Below are 18950 nucleotides of genomic sequence, written 5' to 3'. Positions count from 1 at the left end.
AACATCCATACCACAATTCTAACCAAACCTTACACACATAAACATATACAGTAGCGTATATATTTTGAGTCATGGCTCTCCCCTCACAACTGTGATTTTTGAAAAACCTGATTATTAATTGACGTCATCTAAAAAACTTGCTGATACTGAATTCTGAAAAGACAATGATAATAGCAACTCCATCATAATCATCCTACAAATCAAACTACATTGAAATCATTCTCTTAAAAACAACCTTGTAGGAAATAAGGCCAGCATGGTATAACATAGTTACAAGTTGAAAACCATAATACAAAATATATTCTGTTAGTTCTAGTAGAGTCTGTAAAAAAAAATCTAATTTTTATAAGACAACCATACAATCTGGCGCCAAAAATATGTCAATATAGTACAAAAAACATCACAATGTCATGAACAAAACACAAAAAAATCTATTTCGTCCTGTGATCTGAAAAAATATATCATGAGGGTTAGTCTAATTTGAGCTCAGAAAAGACAACCACTATTTAAAGGATGATCACCATGTACACAAAAGAAATCTGTCAAATGTTAAAATGTCAGGCTGTGAAAATTGCAAGGCAGCAGACTGTAACAACATATATTTAGCGCCAAACTGGCTTTCAACTTAGACCTTTGTAAAGATAAATTTTAAAAAACAAAACGCATCCATTCCGATTGACTGATCTATATAAATAAAATGATAAAGTTAAAAGGAATTGTTTTCTACTTTTCAGAGAACTGTTCTACAAAGTGCTAAAAAGTTTGATTCAATATAAGATAGAAATAAAAGATTATGGTTTCAATCTACTTTTAAAGATTTAAATGTTAATGTTTTATTACTATACCTCTGATTCTGAGATACAGTGTAAGTATGTGAAAACGTATATGAGATCTAGAAACGTGGGGGAGGGTAAGGAATGAGTTGTCTGGGCTTTTTCATTATATTGAAAATCTATCTTTGGCATACAATGCTTGTTTGATTATCATATCTTGGCAGTATAGAAGTCAGAAATCAATACTGAATTTAACAAATTAGGTAGCTATCTGTAATAAAAAAGGGTTTGGTATTTTAATGAAAAATAATAGGAAGAAAAGTTGACAAACAGACAAAAATATCACTTTTTCTCATTTTCTAAATTTTTTTCTTAGTATACACATACTATTAATTATGGCAGTTGGTTTGGTCAAATATACAATCTGGCATGGTTTCTTTAAAATTCTTACAATTTTGAGAATTCCTTCAGGAAATTAAATCCAAACTAGAAATAAAATATTACAATCAAATGAAATTCTTATGAATCAAAAGTGAAGTCGATGAAATTATTTGAAATGAAAAAGTAATCCATAAAAAAGGCCTGTCAATTCTAATTGTTTCTACAAATGAATTTATTTTTTAATTCCTCATATTGCTTGTGGCAGCAGACATGTTTTTGTAACTGTCAATTGCCTGATATTGTTATTGATATTTTCCACACAGAATTTAAAAAAAATTTGGATTGAATTGAAGTCAAGATAACCTTTATCAGAAGATGAATGAATGTGTAAATAAATTCTCTGAAGAAAGTAACAAATAATTGCCGTATTTTCAAATAGAAGAAAAATGGAAATGAGATGAAGTGAGTTATATCTCTACATGTATCTATATTCAACTTACAACAACAATTCATCAAACTTTCTAATCAAAATTGCGTAATACCTTACCAAACCAATCTGTCTAGATATTTCATTTATGTATGTTTACATCTGTTAAGTTTTTACTAAATATGATATTATCAAGTCTTTCATTTCCAGTTCTAAAGGAAACATTAGGACTCAAAAAATAAAATATTATTTTGGTATGCTTAGGTTAACCATATAAATCAAATATTGTCTAACAATAAAATGACAGTTTCATTGTAGACCTATTGCCAATACTATTTAGTATATTTCATGGTTGAGCAGTAATTGCGGTTGTATGGAAGGCTATGCTTACTCTTCTAGACTAGGGACAAAAATTGAGAGGCCAACGGACTGAAGCCCCTTGAGGCTGGGGGCTAGAAGAAACCAACAGATTTCAGTTGGCAAGAGATGAATTTTGAGCATTTAGAGGGTTTAGTTTTGTCACTTCACTAAAAAGACCTTTCACAATCCCGAGGGGGGGGCCATGTCTCAATGGTCCATGATTGATATACTACCTCATATGAGTTCATTAGTTGCTACCAAACTGTTATTTAAAATTTTTAGTTTCGTCTTGCAATGTAGATCATTAGTACATGGATTTTATATTTTAAGATTATCTCATCATCTACACTGTCCTGTAGAGGGGAAGCTTAGGAAAGATTTGTTTTAATATTTCTGTTCTATGTAAATCATTTATCTATTATGTATAATATTCAAGGGTATAGTTTGAATCTTTTGCATTATGCATCTGATAATTTTCTCAAGTGTTTTGCTGATAAGTGTTAGTAAGTTTCATCCTGAAAATTGTTCATGTATGTCAACAGTTGAATGACATTTTAGTCTTTATTGCCACATTAATGTGCATTATTATACTCCATTTCATAATGAAACAAGTCTCTATAGACTAACAAAAATCAATTCATTAAATATATTTGTGTAATTTGTGTGTTATTAGTCTTAACTATTGTTATAGGCTGTTTTTTTAATACAGTCTTACACTTCCAATCAACTAGACTGGGTCCCACAATTTTTATCTTTATAAAATATACATCTCATATCATCAGACTGCATCTTGATTGATCTCTCAAATCAAATAGTTCACCCCTTCTAAAATTTTGAGACCTTGACCATGAAGATTTCTTTTGGAATCAGATCCTTTTGACCCCTGTCTCTCTCAAGTTCAGTTTTAATCAGAAATAAAGTATAAAAAAAGTTTCTCAAATTCAAGATCTGGCACACTTGAAAAATGAACAGTTTTAAGATAACCTCTACCTAGAACACCTTTGTGTTAGAAGCCTTAAAAGGGAAAATCAACTGTTAGCGTTGCCCAGGCAAGGTTAAACCACCATCACATTAATTCAGAAATCATACAGATCTCTGCTTCTTGTTGGAAAAATGAACACTGCCAATGATCAATGCCAATGATCATAATGAACGTGAACCACAGCAAATGTACCTACAGCATCCTTTAAAATGAACAATCTATCTATAAATAAATGGCACACTTTCTTAACTTCATGACTGAAGAGTCAGTTGAAAAAGTTTCCGGAATACTACTTAAGAAATGGCAGATTCAGACTTAATCTGTTAACCTCAATTCCAAACATCAATCTGGCTCTATCAGAACTATGGCATACATCCTTATTTCAAACTATATCTGTATTTTGACTGGCATCTAAGACGAATGACAACATCAGATAAAAAATTCTGTCGGAAATTGTGAACAATGTGTCTATGTTTTAGACATCATTTTTTCTCCTAAATTGACCTGTCTGAGTGCTATATATCTTACTATTGAGAAATAATCTTCAGACAATATAAATTAAGGTTAAAAAAATTCAAACTATCAGTTATCTCTCGAAAACGGTAAGAATACTATTAGGATGACGGTTTCATAAGCCCATATCACACCAGGCCCCTATAAAGCGTTCCGTTCCTGTACCAGGCCAATTTGGTAATGTAGAAGGGTTTATAAGTAAGATCTTTTTACTTGTTTATGCCATCTCAAAGTGTCTCCATAAATTCATTCAAAGCTTCACAACTATAAATATAATGGGTGCTGGAACTGCTGGTAAAGTGGTACCTTTATTATGAGACAACATGATAATACGACCTTCACTTCGTTAAATTTAGGTCAAATTCAGGTCCATGAAAAATGTCAAAGACAAAAAGAGATTTAAATTCAATTCAGAGTCAAGACGTCCAGATATTTTGTGAACTGGATTATGTGTATTTTGAAATACATATACTATAATATAAAGCTTAATGTTCTCAATATAAAAATAAATCTGTCCTACAGTTGACTTCCTATGAGAAGACCTTGGTGAAGATTGTGGATAGTTAATGATAAATCTATGACCATTAGGAAGTAAGTGAGACAGATAATAAGATGTAGGAATCTATAAATCTACTGTCCAATATTAATATAAATGACTACTTTATATAAAATAGTTAGAACTGCCATTAACATTAAACTCAGCGAGAGTCAGAGACTGTGATGTTGCTATGTTATTATCACCCTGAAAACTCTTTAAAGGTTATCCTGTAGAACAAGGTCATCCTATTGACTGAGGATCACATATGAGCTTAGGTTACCCTATCCTAGAAGATCATCTGTGTTTAAGGTATCTCTCTCAATACATCAATTTAATATATGAACTAAAGATACAGAAGGAACTAAAGATGTTAAATGATAGCTAAAAGAAAGTTCTTTAGAATAGGTTTATGTTACAATAATTCTATCATATTTATGGTTTTATAATATAGATATCAAAATATACATTAAGTCACGAAACATGGAAAAAGAGAGGCCCCCCTTCTATCACATGTCAAATATATTGACTATCCATAAGCAATCCTGAATATTTCCGATTGTCAAATTGAAATGGAAAATTATGTCTAACACACATATTTGGTCAACTATATGTATCATATTTTGTGAACAATACACATTTCAGTTTATGTTTATGTACGTTGTACAGGTATCTTGTACATGTGTACAGGTCTTGAAAAATCTGGAGATTGGGTGAAAAGTCGGGAGATTTTTCCAAAGCGCGTAAATTCGTGATTTGAAACTCCAAATTGATTTTTTTTAAATAAGCCTTAGGCCTATATGCCTTGTAAATTAATTAAATTGATCATAGGCCTACATGACACAGAAAAACTTAACAAATCTATAATTAGGTATAGGCTACCCAGGCAAAATAACTCTAGAAAGAGTGCCTGATATGTCAAATTTAGGGGCCCAAAAAAATCTAATATTGTCATTCTTCATTATTGATTGAACCACAATTAATGTCAAGTTGAAATGATGTTTGAAAACAAGAAAGCAAGCATGATCCCAGCCCTCTAAATTAAATGGTACCGGTGGCGATAGGCCTTCATCATACATGTAATACCATATTAAAAAATCAGTATGTTCTGAAAGCAATATTTAGTAAATAATATGTTCTGGCAATGTTACTTTTTCCAAAGGTGTAATTCATGACATCTAAAATATCTCCAGTCTGATCATTAAATAATTTTCCTGCAACATTCTCACGAAGTATTGAACTGAATTTACCGCTTCCATTTTGACACTCTTTAGATATGGTCTCCTTTATTTCAACAATGTGGTTGTGACAATCAAACTTTCAAACATGTGCAAGAAATTGGAATAGTATAATTAAAATTGATGAGTGTTTCCGATGAAGATAAAAAGTCTATAAAGCTTCTTCAGAAATTCTCTAAAGCAATCGAAATGTCTATACAACTTGACCAAACCTAGTTAATGCTTGTCTCCTTTTAGAGATTAATTAGTCATGTCATATTTCTTCTTTAGCACTTAATTAGAACTCAGCTTTCCTCTAAAATGCAAACAGAGTATTCTATTCCTTAGACTTGTGTAACAAATTAAATTGAAAGCTTGTTTTGTAAGACAATATAGTGTTACATTAACCAGAAATCCTAACAGACAGCAAACTTCAGGAAGATCTCATGGAAAGACATTTAACATTTGAACATACATCATTGATCCTACACCTACTTGTTTGGCGCCTATTATAATTACATTAGAGGATACATCAGACGCCATTATTACAACGACTCAGTACCGTCGTGTTGGTTGACTAAATTAATACCAAGCCATGCATAAATTGTTTCTATTCTACTATTTGCCGTTAGAAATTGAAGAGGACAGAAGGCTATAACGGAAAAATCAATTTAAAAGTGGAATAGACCAACAATTGAGTTTATTACAATATATTGAAGGTATATAGCCCTGCATGTTGATAGGCTATAATGAAATCAATATTATGTATATCACTTTTATATCGTGTATATCCAACATCAACTCAAACAAACAGACAATAATTTACCTTTCCCACAATTATCTCATCACCACTCCAAAAACAAGGACGATTCCATAGCAAAATGAAAGCTTTAAGTCAAGCATGGACAGCAAGAAGATCTCATTAGATTTGCCATTGGAATGAATGTAAGGTTGTATATTAGGTTTAGGTGATAAATCATTTTCTTTGACTAGAAAATTATATTCATACAGTACCATTTATAATCATAATAATAGTCCACAGTTCTTAGTTCATCTACAATGTATTGTCGAAACAACTTTTTGAGACCTTAAGTATTCAAAAACATTCCATCATGGAACATTAGGACAATCCACGGACAATCCTCACAAATAAGAATCATTAATTACAGAATGTCTTTAACTTCCTAAATCTTTAGTCCGCTAAATACAAGTCTCATACATGACAGTCCAGGAATCCTCTTGGTGAGAAATTAATGGTCAATGCTCATCCTGCTTTCAAGATTCTGGCATTACTTAACACATGTAAAGCTGGCTAACTGAATCACAGAGGCAACTGATTTCCTTTCTAAAAGGCTATTTTGCAAATTTATTCTGATGCCTTTTTAAATCCATACTTGACAAAAAAAGTCAAAATTCCAATCAAAGATGAATTGGTATGAAGAAATTAAAATGTCAAAAGTCATGTTTGGACCTAATTCAAAGCTTTTACCTGAAAAAAGAGGTTATAAATTGTTTTAAGGGTTGATTATAGGCAGCTGACCTTCAAATATTATCTTTTCAGTCAGCATGTAGTGCTTTTGGGTGATGCTTAATAATATGGTTCTGAAAGAAAATCCGCCAAAAATATCGGGCAACAACCAAGAAACAAAGAAAAATACAGGTTAAATTAGTAGGAAAATTTTTGGCAAACCAGTCTGACCTCTAACAGGCCTTTGGCCCATATGCCTATGGCATTGGTGAACCACCAATGTTAGACTAATCCCATGTGCTTGTTTTTATCAACAAGGTTAATTTATATACAAAGAGTTCTGTGGTTTCTGGTGCATGAAAAACAATTATTAAATTGTTGTCAGCAGGACACCAGACAAAATACATTTATCTGATCAAAATTTCACTAACAGTCCACAATTTTAGATTTATTTATCTGATCTATAGGTCATTGTGACCCTCACCTTCACATTATACACTTAAAAATACAAAAAATATCATGTCTCTGAGAAATATAATATGTTAATATGACCTATCCAGTTATTAAGGATCACAATGTGTTCTGGATGGACATGTGGTTGTGATACATTATGATACATGCATTACTGTATTTTATGATCTTATTGATCTCCTACACACACAACACATTGTACAAATTTTACTGATCTTCCTATCATTCTGCATTTAACGAAAACAAATCCATTTCCCTAAAAATGACCATTGGAGATGATTCACTATGGTGGTGATGGGTCAAGCAGACAAGTCGAGTCAAATATAAATACATAATATATAATTCACAAGAAATCCAATCAATTTTCTGCTTCACTTGTTTTTAGTCAGATCAGTCTGAATTTTGAAAATTACTTTCCAGCATTGTGACGTCTGCTAATGGTTGTTCAAATACTAGATTTAGACATTATTTTATAAATACAAATCTAAAACATATAAATTAATCCATTACCATGAAAGTGGATGCCAGACTTTGAAATCAGTTGCTTGGAAATAAATATTACTACCATTACTAAGTAAATGTTATTAGGTATATGAACTCTTTAAATGGGACAAGATTACAAATCCTATAGCAGGATAGCATGAGATGTTCAGGAAGATTCTAAATCATATGAAAGGGTTTTGAACTTAATCTTCAAAGAGACTGGCAGATATAAGAATGATTTTGGAGACCATGGTCTGCAAATTCATTTGACTTCCTTTAAAATACTGACTTCTGTTTAGAGAGCATTTAAACTGTATTTAATTCTAATTAGTTATAATTAAGTAACAGGTAGGACTAGTAGGTTACACCTCAATGCCTCTGTTTCTTTTCTATATCTTACTCTCTGAGCTATCATCACCCAGACTATCTAAACTTCTCACTTCTGTTAATTAGTCTCTTTGGCCAAACAAATTTGTAATTAAGATTTTAGTTTTGTAACTGTAAAGGTGATAGTGTCTTTAGTTTTGTAACTGTAAAGGTGATAGTGTCTTTAGTTTAGAAACTGTAAAGGTGATAGTGTCTTTAGTTTAGAAACTGTAAAGGTGATAGTGTCTTAAGTTTTGAAACTGTAAAGGTGATAGTGTCTTTAGTTTTGTAACTGTAAAGGTGATAGTGTCTTAAGTTTTGTAACTGTAAAGGTGTTAGTGTCTTTAGTTTTGAAACTGTAAAGGTGATAGTGTCTTTAGTTTTGTAACTGCAAAGGTGATAGTGTCTTAAGTTTTGTAACTGTAAAGGTGATAGTGTCTTTAGTTTTGTAACTGCAAAGGTGATAGTGTCTTTAGTTTAGAAACTGTAAAGGTGATAGTGTCTTTAGTTTTGAAACTGTAAAGGTGATAGTGTCTTAAGTTTTGTAACTGTAAAGGTGATAGTGTCTTTATAGTTTTGTAACTGTTAAGGTGATAGTGTCTTAAGTTTTGATACTGTAAAGGTGATAGTGTCTTAAGTTTTGTAACTGTAAAGGTGATAGTGTCTTTATAGTTTTGTAACTGTTAAGGTGATAGTGTCTTAAGTTTTGATACTGTAAAGGTGATAGTCTCTTAAGTTTTGTAACCGCAAAGGTGATAGTGTCTTTAGTTTTGTAACTGTAAAGGTGATAAGTGTCTTTAGTTTTGTAACTGCAAAGGTGATAGTGTCTTTAGTTTAGAAACTGTAAAGGTGATAGTGTCTTTAGTTTTGAAACTGTAAAGGTGATAGTGTCTTAAGTTTTGTAACTGTAAAGGTGATAGTGTCTTTATAGTTTTGTAACTGTTAAGGTGATAGTGTCTTAAGTTTTGATACTGTAAAGGTGATAGTGTCTTAAGTTTTGTAACTGTAAAGGTGATAGTGTCTTTAGTTTAGAAACTGTAAAGGTGATAGTGTCTTTAGTTTAGAAACTGTAAAGGTGATAGTGTCTTAAGTTTTGAAACTGTAAAGGTGATAGTGTCTTTAGTTTTGTAACTGTAAAGGTGATAAGTGTCTGTCATTTAGAATGATTATATTAAGGACAGTGTGTTTTTCTATTTAAGCTTCTTGATATGTGATATTCTGAGGCAATTTATTCCAATGTATCTGTGAGAAGAGTATGCTTATATTATTTCAATATATTCTGGATATTTGGATATTCTAATCTAAGGTATGCCATAGTAAACTTTTTGTTTACCGTATATATGGTTGTCAGCCATCTTGTAATTTTGGTACCTCAAAGTTCACAATTTTGTATATCATGACTTCTTTCATATGCATTTACTTCAGCATCTCCTTTAATTTGAAAAAATATCACATTTCAATTCCTTGAATTTTTTTATTTTCAGATCCTCAGCCTCTTGGTAAGGTACTTCACCTCAGATTATCTAGCTTAGTTTGGTTTAAGGACATATAGAAGCGAGGAGCACGTATAACAAAACACAAGAATATATTATGGAATATAACACACTTCTTTAATAAGGTTGGGCACATAACGTTATGTTATTAAAGAAGTGTGTTATATTCCATAATATTGTCTTGTGTTTTGTTATAGTTTGGTCTAATATTTATGTATTATAATACTTTTATTAAGTGAATTATTATTATCATTTCACCCTACATAGATCGATGCATAGTGTGGTTATTTTTTTATTATACTATAAATAATTAATTTATTTGTTGTATGCATTATAAAGGCTGATTGTTATTTTAGTATTCTGTATTAAATAACAATTCTATTTTAATATTATATATCTTCTTGATTTTAATTTAATTTTTTGTTGAACTTTCAGTGTTTGTGGTATGTTGGAATAAATATATAAAACCATCTTCAAGTTAACCTATGTTGTGGTCATTCTTGAACCCCAATCTTCAGACTTCCATAAAATACATTGGAATCCCTACACATTCATCTTGGACCAAATTCTCAAAAATTAAACTAAGACCACATCCAGATTTTAGATGATACAGTAGGTAGAACATGACTCTCAAGAATCTCATTTAGCTATTGACCATTTAGATGACAGTTTAATTTTTCAGAAAAAAAATAACATTGCTAAATAAAAATAGGACAAGAATGCTTTTATTCAAACTACCATAACAATAACAAAGACATAAAGGATATAGGAAAGAAAGTAATAACTTTTTGCACAAATTTGATGTGTAGATCTATTTACAAATACTCAGCACAGTCTAAATTGACTAATGAGTTGTTAGCTTGGTCACCATTAATTAATTGATACAGTTTCCAATTTACATTGAACTTGAAACAAGTGAGAAATGACATCAACATTAGATGTTTGTTACTGGATATAACAACACACTTAAAACACTTCTGCTCCTTTGTTTTTGCAAATACATATGAAAAGAAAGAGTCAAAAACCAATGGATTGGTAATTTTTACTACAAATCGGGTCAGTTGGCCGACAAAATAAAACTACTGATAAAATTAAATGAAATGCTGCCCATGTCCTGCAAGGTACTCTCACAAAAATGAGAATGCCTTGTCTTAATAATGATACTACAATATTAGATGAAGGGATGTTAATGAAGACTATCCAAAGAAGTCAGTAAACAGGTTGAACCTTCAGCTTGAAATTGAGTGAATGTATAGTCTCACTTTCTAACTATTCTTTGTTACTTTTCTTATTTACCAATCATTCTCTTATCAAATGAATAATTCAAGCCATTCAATCATTAAATAGAAAAGTCGATGTAAAACTAGTCTCCAATACTAGAGAGTTCTATATGATTAGTAACCTTCGTAAGAATATACAACCTAGATTAACGCAAACTTTATATAAATCTGTCATATTTAGCAATACTAATTGCCATATAACGCAACATCTTTGGTTATAAGGCTCAGTGAGTATTTAACTTGTTCAATATCCATCAGCAGTGTCAGTAATTTGTTATTTGCCAATGATTTAAATCATAATGAATAAGCGCAACACAGGGATACAAAAATCTTCCATGATAGGTAACATTGAAATCTACAGGTTTTTACCTCTTCAAAAAAAAATCTTAACAATATTTTTTAGTGTTGTCTGACAATGATCAAGTGCTGATGATCTGCAAAATCACCAATTGATTTGAATTCGTAGAAGTTCAGAATATTTATGATAAAGAATTTGTTTTTTTTAAATTAAGGCTGAGTTTTGGAAAATTTTGAAAAAATTGATCTTGTTCTGGTTTTACTTTATTCTAACTGGAATTAGATATTAGATCAGTCTAAATATACCCAAAAAACTGCAATGAAAGTCAGATAAATATCTTAAATGATTTATTTCATAAGTGTGGGTGGATGCCTGATTCTAGGCTGATAACCTATCATTCAGATATCTCAAAGGCTATATATATCAAAGAATGAATCTGTATTTTGAGTTTTAAATTTGTTAATAACATACATTAAGTTTTTGGATCAGACACATCTGAACTTCAAAACCAAAGGATTTTTTAAAATTTTACCACTTTCAAACATAAAACAGATATAAATGTTTAATTATTAATTATTCTTTTGCTTAGCTGAAATTTATTCACTCTTTGTTTAAGTTTTTAGAATGAAAATATGTCATTTTAACTATAATGAAAGAAAATTGTGGAATTTAAGTACCAATAGTTGAATTAATTTCTGTGGATTATACTTAATGAAATTACTTCGGGTGAAGCAGTTCTTGGTTGTAAAGAAACTCGGCATTAGATTTTCAAAATGAAAAGTGATATCAAAAAATAGAATTAAGATCTTTAAGCTAGTCTGTCTCAAATGTTTTACTTGGAACATAATGGTATCAGAACCAACCATTATTTCATTTTGTAAAGAGTAAAGGTGATAATCCCATCATCTAACTAATTATATACATAATTACAAGATTACTAAATAATTACAAGATTACTTAATAATTACAAGATTACTTATGAGCAGATTACTTGTTATGTGAATTATTTACATAAATCATATAGGTGTAAACAGATCACACCAAACTTGTTCTTTAATAAATTATTAACAACCAAAACTAAACCACTGTAGACTTTGTCACAGCTAATGAAGTGGCAATATTTTTTACTTAGACAGAAGCACCAATTTGTTTAACCTAAATCTAATTTTGACAAAGGTTTGTGCACAGTTTTCAAGCATATATCTTGATTTTGTAGTATCGCGAACATAGTTAACTACATTAAAGCTAGTTTCTGCATGGTACAAATTCTATGTTGAACAGTTGGTTGGTTTGAAATGAACCAAATAATAGTCCATCTCAGCTGTATGTATGAATTATAATGGCTAATATAAGTCACCATCTGGCCTGGAGGTAATTAACTTACATAAATGACAAAAGTTAATTATTGCCTCTTATATTATAGTATTTAGAAAAATATTATATGAGAGATAAATACAATCTAGCATTTTTGCTAACAATATGTATAACTCAATTTTCTGAAAATAAACTTATATGAACTTTTTTTGAAGTTTAACATTTAATAATTTATAGACACAGCTTTATGGAACAACAATCACTGGTTAAAGTTTTATGCAACGCTTCGACGTGTTTCCCCCGTCGTCCTCAGGCATATAATGAGAAGAAGTGATGGGCAAACTATATATACCTTAATGCTTATTATTAAGAACACACAAGAGATAAATGGTTTATTGATACATTACATTAAATTTTAACAGGTACAATAAGAGGTATATAATTCTTAAAATAACATACAGGCTGATTAAGTAAAATAATTGAAGTAAAGTAAATGAATTAAAAAAGATTAATTGAAGATTAAAAAAACAACTATTGCTGGTATTGGAGTCTTTTATTAATAGAAATTACATTGTTCATATAACTAACTATGCTTAAAGTTGGAAATTGTTTTTGAATATGAATAATTACAAGTTGATAAGTTTATCATATGCATGTGATAAACGAACACCTTCATCTCTGTTAAGGTCAGGCTGATATCTTCTGATGTGGATAGCTTCATGAAGTCTCCTGGTTTTATCTATGTGCTTATTGATTGTCAGTATGTTGGTGTTGTCAAAGTTGACTTTATGTCCTGTTTTCCTTCCCATAGCAAGATGTTCAGCCACAGCAGATGTTCCTTCATTGCCGGGCTTGTCTTGGTGGTCTTTGAGTCGAACATCAAGGGGTCTTTTTGTTTCCCCTATATACGAGCTTCCACAGGAGCACTCAACTTGGTAGACACATCCCTTAGGTTTTTGGTTGTCGGAGGGATTCAATTTACCACTGGCTCTGAGCAAATCTTTAAGCGTTGAGTTGCCAGAGAACACTGTTTCAATGCCGACTGACTTTTTCAGGATCTTCTTGATTTGGTTTGATGCCTTTCCGATGAATGGGATAGCTAAGCGGGTTGATGGTCTGTTGGGATTAGGCTGTTGGTTGGTTGGTTTTGCCATTAATACGGATCGAAAAGCTTGATGTACAAAGGCTGGAGGGTAGTTGTTGTGCAAGCAGAATACTTTCTTGATGTGTTGTAATTCTTGTTGAAAGTATTCTGGATCACAAATCCTTTTTGCTCTTCTGACCAGTGCTGTGATGGCTGCCCTTTTGACATGTTGAGGGGTGTTGGAATGGTAGTTCACATACTGATCTTAATAATAAGCATTAAGGTATATATAGTTTGCCCATCACTTCTTCTCATTATATACCTGAGGACGACGGGGGAAACACGTCGAAACGTTGCATAAAACTTTAACCAGTGATTGTTGTTCCATAAAGCTGTGTCTATATATCGTACTCACAATTGCTAAATGCCATTCAAAGACTTTATTTAATAATTTGTTGATCTTAATACTTTAGTTATAAATTCCATTATACACACAAAATGTTCAATTATAACTACCTAGTATGTACTTTCATACTTAAGTCTTAATATTAATGGCTATTTTACTTGTATGAATCAAAGGTTATTTCTGAATATTTCAAGTTATTATAATATTAAAAAAAACTGCACTTTTTTCGTATTTGTTTTGGTTGCATCCAGCCTACACACTGCTGTCTCTTTTCATTTGAACTAAAACATAAAAATCCCATTCCGAACTCTGATAGAATAGAATATCTCTAGATAAATCAATACAGTTTTTATGCAAGATATAAACTAGATTGACCTAATATATTTCTCAAATAAACTTTAGAGGAAGATTTAAGAATGGTAACAAAATGAACTTGAGTTTGACATTCTAATTTTCTGCAGGATAATTCTTTTCCAATGAATATCTGTAGTTCCATGCAGTGTAATGGGGAAGCAAAGCTAAATCACCCCTTTGATGATTTAAACTATCTAATGAAGTTGCTCATTGGGCAATTTTTTCCACATACCAGAGCAATAAAACACAAACTAATTGTCCTACATTCCTTCCTTAGGTGTCATAATTAAACTCAGACATCAAGTTAGGCCATTGTTCACCTTGCTCTGTTTTCCAAAGTGAAGTTGGGTCATACGGATGGATTATAAATCGGGAGAACCTCCTTGACTCAACCAAGGATGCAATAGTAACTGCAATGCTGATTTGTCTCAAGATCAGATTGGTACTAAATCAACATTTAAAAAGCTTAATAAATAGTATGTTCATCACACACAAATTTTGTGCTGGAAGTTTAGAGTCTCTCTTATCTATGTCTTATGTTTCTGCTCCATATCATGAGCAGATGAGATATTTAGTCAATTATTCTCAAACATTTTCTGAAGATCTTTGTTTCATGAAGAGTAATTCGTACTTGGAGTTTCTACCATATGGAAAACTACTCATTCGAATGGTCTTTACTTTTTGGTATTCACTCCAATCCTAAAACAGTTTTTGTTTCTGACACCAGGGTCAATAGTAATCGAACAAAAAGAATGTTATGAGAAATGAAACTGCAGAGTGTGAAGACTACTTATAGTAACAGTTACAGGACATTTGATTAATACAAGATATCTAAAATATCATATAGATCAATTAAGTGCTTCTAGGGTGATCCTGGGAAATTGATGTTAATTCATTTTTAAAGCTGTATTTTTAAGACATATTTCCAAATTATCTTTTAATCCAAATTGGAACATCATAGAATGAAAAAATATTATGGAACTTCCTTATCCTTATTCTTGTTATTGTGTAAAATTTAGCCTTCTTACTGTATTTATCCAGATACATACTTATAAAGTTATATATAAGTGCATGCATGGAAGAGTTTAACTCAAAGGGTATCAAAGAAGTGACAAGCAAACATCATGAAGCCTCCTGTATCCGGGTATTCTTTTGTTCAGGTTGAGAATATATATATTCATAATACCATATTCTATGATTCCACAGAGAACTTCCAAGCTCTCAACTAATTGTTAAGCTGTCCAATAATTGAGAGGCATGGGCAATATTCCATCAAATATTAAACAAATGAAGCTAATAGAAAATCTGTACTATTAAAGAAATCAATGATCACATGAATTTAATACCATGAAAAAAAACTAGTATATAGTAGCCGTATATAAAGTCTTAAGACATAGAAAAATTCAATAGATATGTACAAGACATGAAAATCCCTTAAGACTTCAGCCATCTTGTATATAATGTTTACTATACACTTTAGGCCACATCTTGTTAAGAAGTGGTTTACAAGCTTTACCAGAAATTCTTAATGAATGGTATGGATGTCATATTATGTAACTCATATATTTATAATCTTTACAATAGTATTAATTATTTTCAGCAAATTATCATCAATACACAAAATTCAAATTCAAGAATGAAACTTCAACTGCAACTTCAAAAACCCCTGCTTTAGATGGGTAATTATGATCATAAACAATTTTTATGAATTCCAAATCTTTTCAACAAAATCAAGTCATTCTGTCTTCCCATTACTTTCAATAAGCATTTTTACAGACAACATATGAAATAGCATTCAGATTTTTATATTAAGTTTTCAGAATCCAAATCAGTTCCACAATTAAAAAAAACATAAGAAGGCAGTTCATGCAACTTAAGACAGTGTAGTTGATCATGACTGTTTCCAACAAAATTAAAGTACTGGCCTAACATTTGCTGATAAGACTTCAATGGCCACAGACCTCCCTATTTTAAATTGCTAATTTCTCACCAGTTATAATCTTGTAAGAAAAATAACCAATAAAAAGAAAACTGAATGTGTTTGAGGTTAAGATTTAAAGGATCATCTTCAATATGTAATGGCTTCTGTTTAGGGCAGCACAGAGTAAGATCTAGAAAATTGTTCATGATCAAACAGCAAGCTTAAACTGATCAAATAAAAGTAAATGTAAAGTCAATTTAAGAGCATAGTTTTAATGAGCTAACTGGTGACATATTTGAACCCAGATTGGTGCTTATGTTCAAAGTTTCAGTACTTGTTACGGGCCAAATTTATGTGATAATTAAAATAGATATACTGTTTGCCATGTCCATGTACATCATGCTTACACTCAAGAAGCTACTACAAATTGTTAACTCACATAAACATAACAGTTAGGGACAACGAAATAGAATATGGAATCATTAAGGACTTGGAGCCTAGTATTACAGATCTGAGTACAAAGTGTACATATTGATGTGGTGTGGAGAGCATGGGAGTCTTTGTAGCAACATAATGTAAACTGGATGACAACCTGTTCTGGAACTGGGAAATAAGCAGTTTTATACAGGGTAGTAACATTTTATAAACTAGGTAGCAACTTGGTAGCCATATGTAGTTGACTGGGTAGCCATATTTAGTAGACTGGGTAGCCATATTTAGTAGACTGGGTAGCCATATGTAGTTGACTGGGTAGCCATATTTAGTAGACTGGGTAGCCATATTTAGTAGACTGGGTAGCCATATTTAGTAGACTGGGTAGCAATATTTAGTAGACTGGGTAGCAAGTTGTGGTCAGGTAAGCAACATGGTGTAAACTGGGGAATAAAAAGTTTTTAACAGGATAATAACCTGTAATAAACTAGGTAGCAACATGTTGTTGATTAGTAGCTACCAGTTGTGGTTGGGCACCATGGTGTTAACTGGGAAAAGACAATTTTGAAGTGGGTAGCACTTGTGTGAAATGGGTAGCAGCTCATTGACCAGGGAGCCAAATCATCGCACATCTGGTACCAAGAGAAGTTATTCCTCCAGCTGTTTTCTAATATATTCCTCATTATTTTGAACAGGTGATAAAAGAAGATCAGTATGTTACAAACTGGAGAGCAAAACTGGATGATTCTTTAAAGAAGTTGCTATATTTATAGCAGAAGCAATTTCAGGCTACATTGATATTCTGTAACATATTCAAATCATTGAAATGAATCAAATAATATGAATATGTAGTAGGTCTACCTTGAAGAAGTAATTCAACCTGATGATGATCGCATTTATCTATATATTATATTGATGTGGAAATAATATTAATGCTATTATTATATATATAATCATTACATTGGTTTATAATTACATATATCATATTATATCTAAATCTCATATATAAATAAACCTACACCATAACATTATAGCTGGTGTCACTGAACCATAAACTAAAATTAGGATGCATTTCAAATAAACTGGCATTTTTTGGCCAGTGACATCTGATTTTGTTCATTCTATTCATACTTTGATACTGTACACAAAATGGTTCAGGATTTGTTTGAAATCTTTATACCGTAGAATTTCACTGAATTATTTTCACAAATACATTCTATTTACATATAATAACAATGATAATCATATTTGGCACTGGAACATGTGTGGCCATAATGGAAAAGAGTGGGGTACTTTTACACACCCCTTCCCCAAACCTCACCCTTTTCCTCTCCTTCTACTCACTAATTACCCTTTGTATCACTGCTTGACTCAACCTTCAAGTATATTCCTTATTCATTTGATAACAAATTATCAGACTCATATCATCCTCACCTCATTTTACATAGTTATACCAACAACTCCCTTCATCTGCCAAGACCTACATCATTGACATAAAATACTAAACAACAAGATCTTAAGGTGCCCTAACTTAGCCCTTAAAGTCCATAAGCAGATTAAACCAACCCATCCAAAATTCTTTTGGTTAGAACGCTCTCTTTCTTCTGCAGCTCTTTTTTCAGGAACTCTTTAATAGCCATTATCTAAGACCATTCATAAGAAGTCCATGGTCTGCGAAGAACCACTCTTTATATAAAGCCTGTTTATGCCAGGTATAAATAAATGAAGTATGCTGAACCAAACACATTGTTCTAGATAACAAAATACATCAATCTATTGGGATTTTTCTGTATCATTAGTAAAGAGTCGATATTTGGTCAAACATGAAAAAACAACACGGTTGAAATACCGATAGATACACAGAACAATTGTATTGCTTCGGGCTATAAGGTTTTGAAATGAAAATATACGTCATTTGTATGTTTAAATAAATAAACTAGACAGAGAAATAACGGTACCTACCTTACATCCAGTGACTGAATGAGTCGCCAATTCCACTCGGGCAAAATTCCCTTTGCCCAAAACAGTGCCTGCTAGGGTGTATTTTCCAATACATTGGATTTTTTTACCCATTTTTAACACCGCTAACTATTGCATCTCCAGCGAGTGTGAGTTCGGAAGACCGCCATAATAGACGCAGACTCAGCTGGCCTGATGAATTTCGTACAGTTCCATGCTAAAATTCTATCCCAAGCTGACAAGATCTGCTTTAAAAACTAGCATGATGGCGGCCCAGTTACGATTTTGGAAAACAGTTCAAACGAATATAATAAAGAGATACCATGGAACTGGCCCATGGTTTAAAACACAAGTAGCTGTATAATGCTGTTTAATTCCATTATGAGTTCTAGCATTATAATAATGCTTATAATTCCAAGAATCCAAATAACCA

At 31.6% G+C, this 18950-nt stretch overlaps 1 protein-coding gene across 1 annotated transcript in view; it reads right to left on the bottom strand.

Annotated features, from left to right (window-relative positions):
- The window catches only part of LOTGIDRAFT_52541 (hypothetical protein), a gene marked incomplete at both ends in the record, with an annotated part of 32609 nt that extends 13999 nt beyond the window's left edge, over nt 1-18610 (bottom strand). Inside the window, one exon of the mRNA XM_009045660.1 lies at nt 18521-18610. Within this exon, the coding sequence (XP_009043908.1) occupies nt 18521-18610 (90 nt within the window). The remainder of the gene's footprint in view (nt 1-18520) is intronic.
- Between the last annotated feature and the right edge of the window lie 340 nt (nt 18611-18950).

Source organism: Lottia gigantea, assembly GCF_000327385.1.
Source record: "Lottia gigantea unplaced genomic scaffold LOTGIsca_1, whole genome shotgun sequence".
NCBI lineage: Eukaryota > Metazoa > Mollusca > Gastropoda > Lottiidae > Lottia > Lottia gigantea.
The sequence above is the reverse complement of the archived record's forward strand: the minus strand, read 5'-3'. Positions and strand labels throughout refer to the sequence as shown.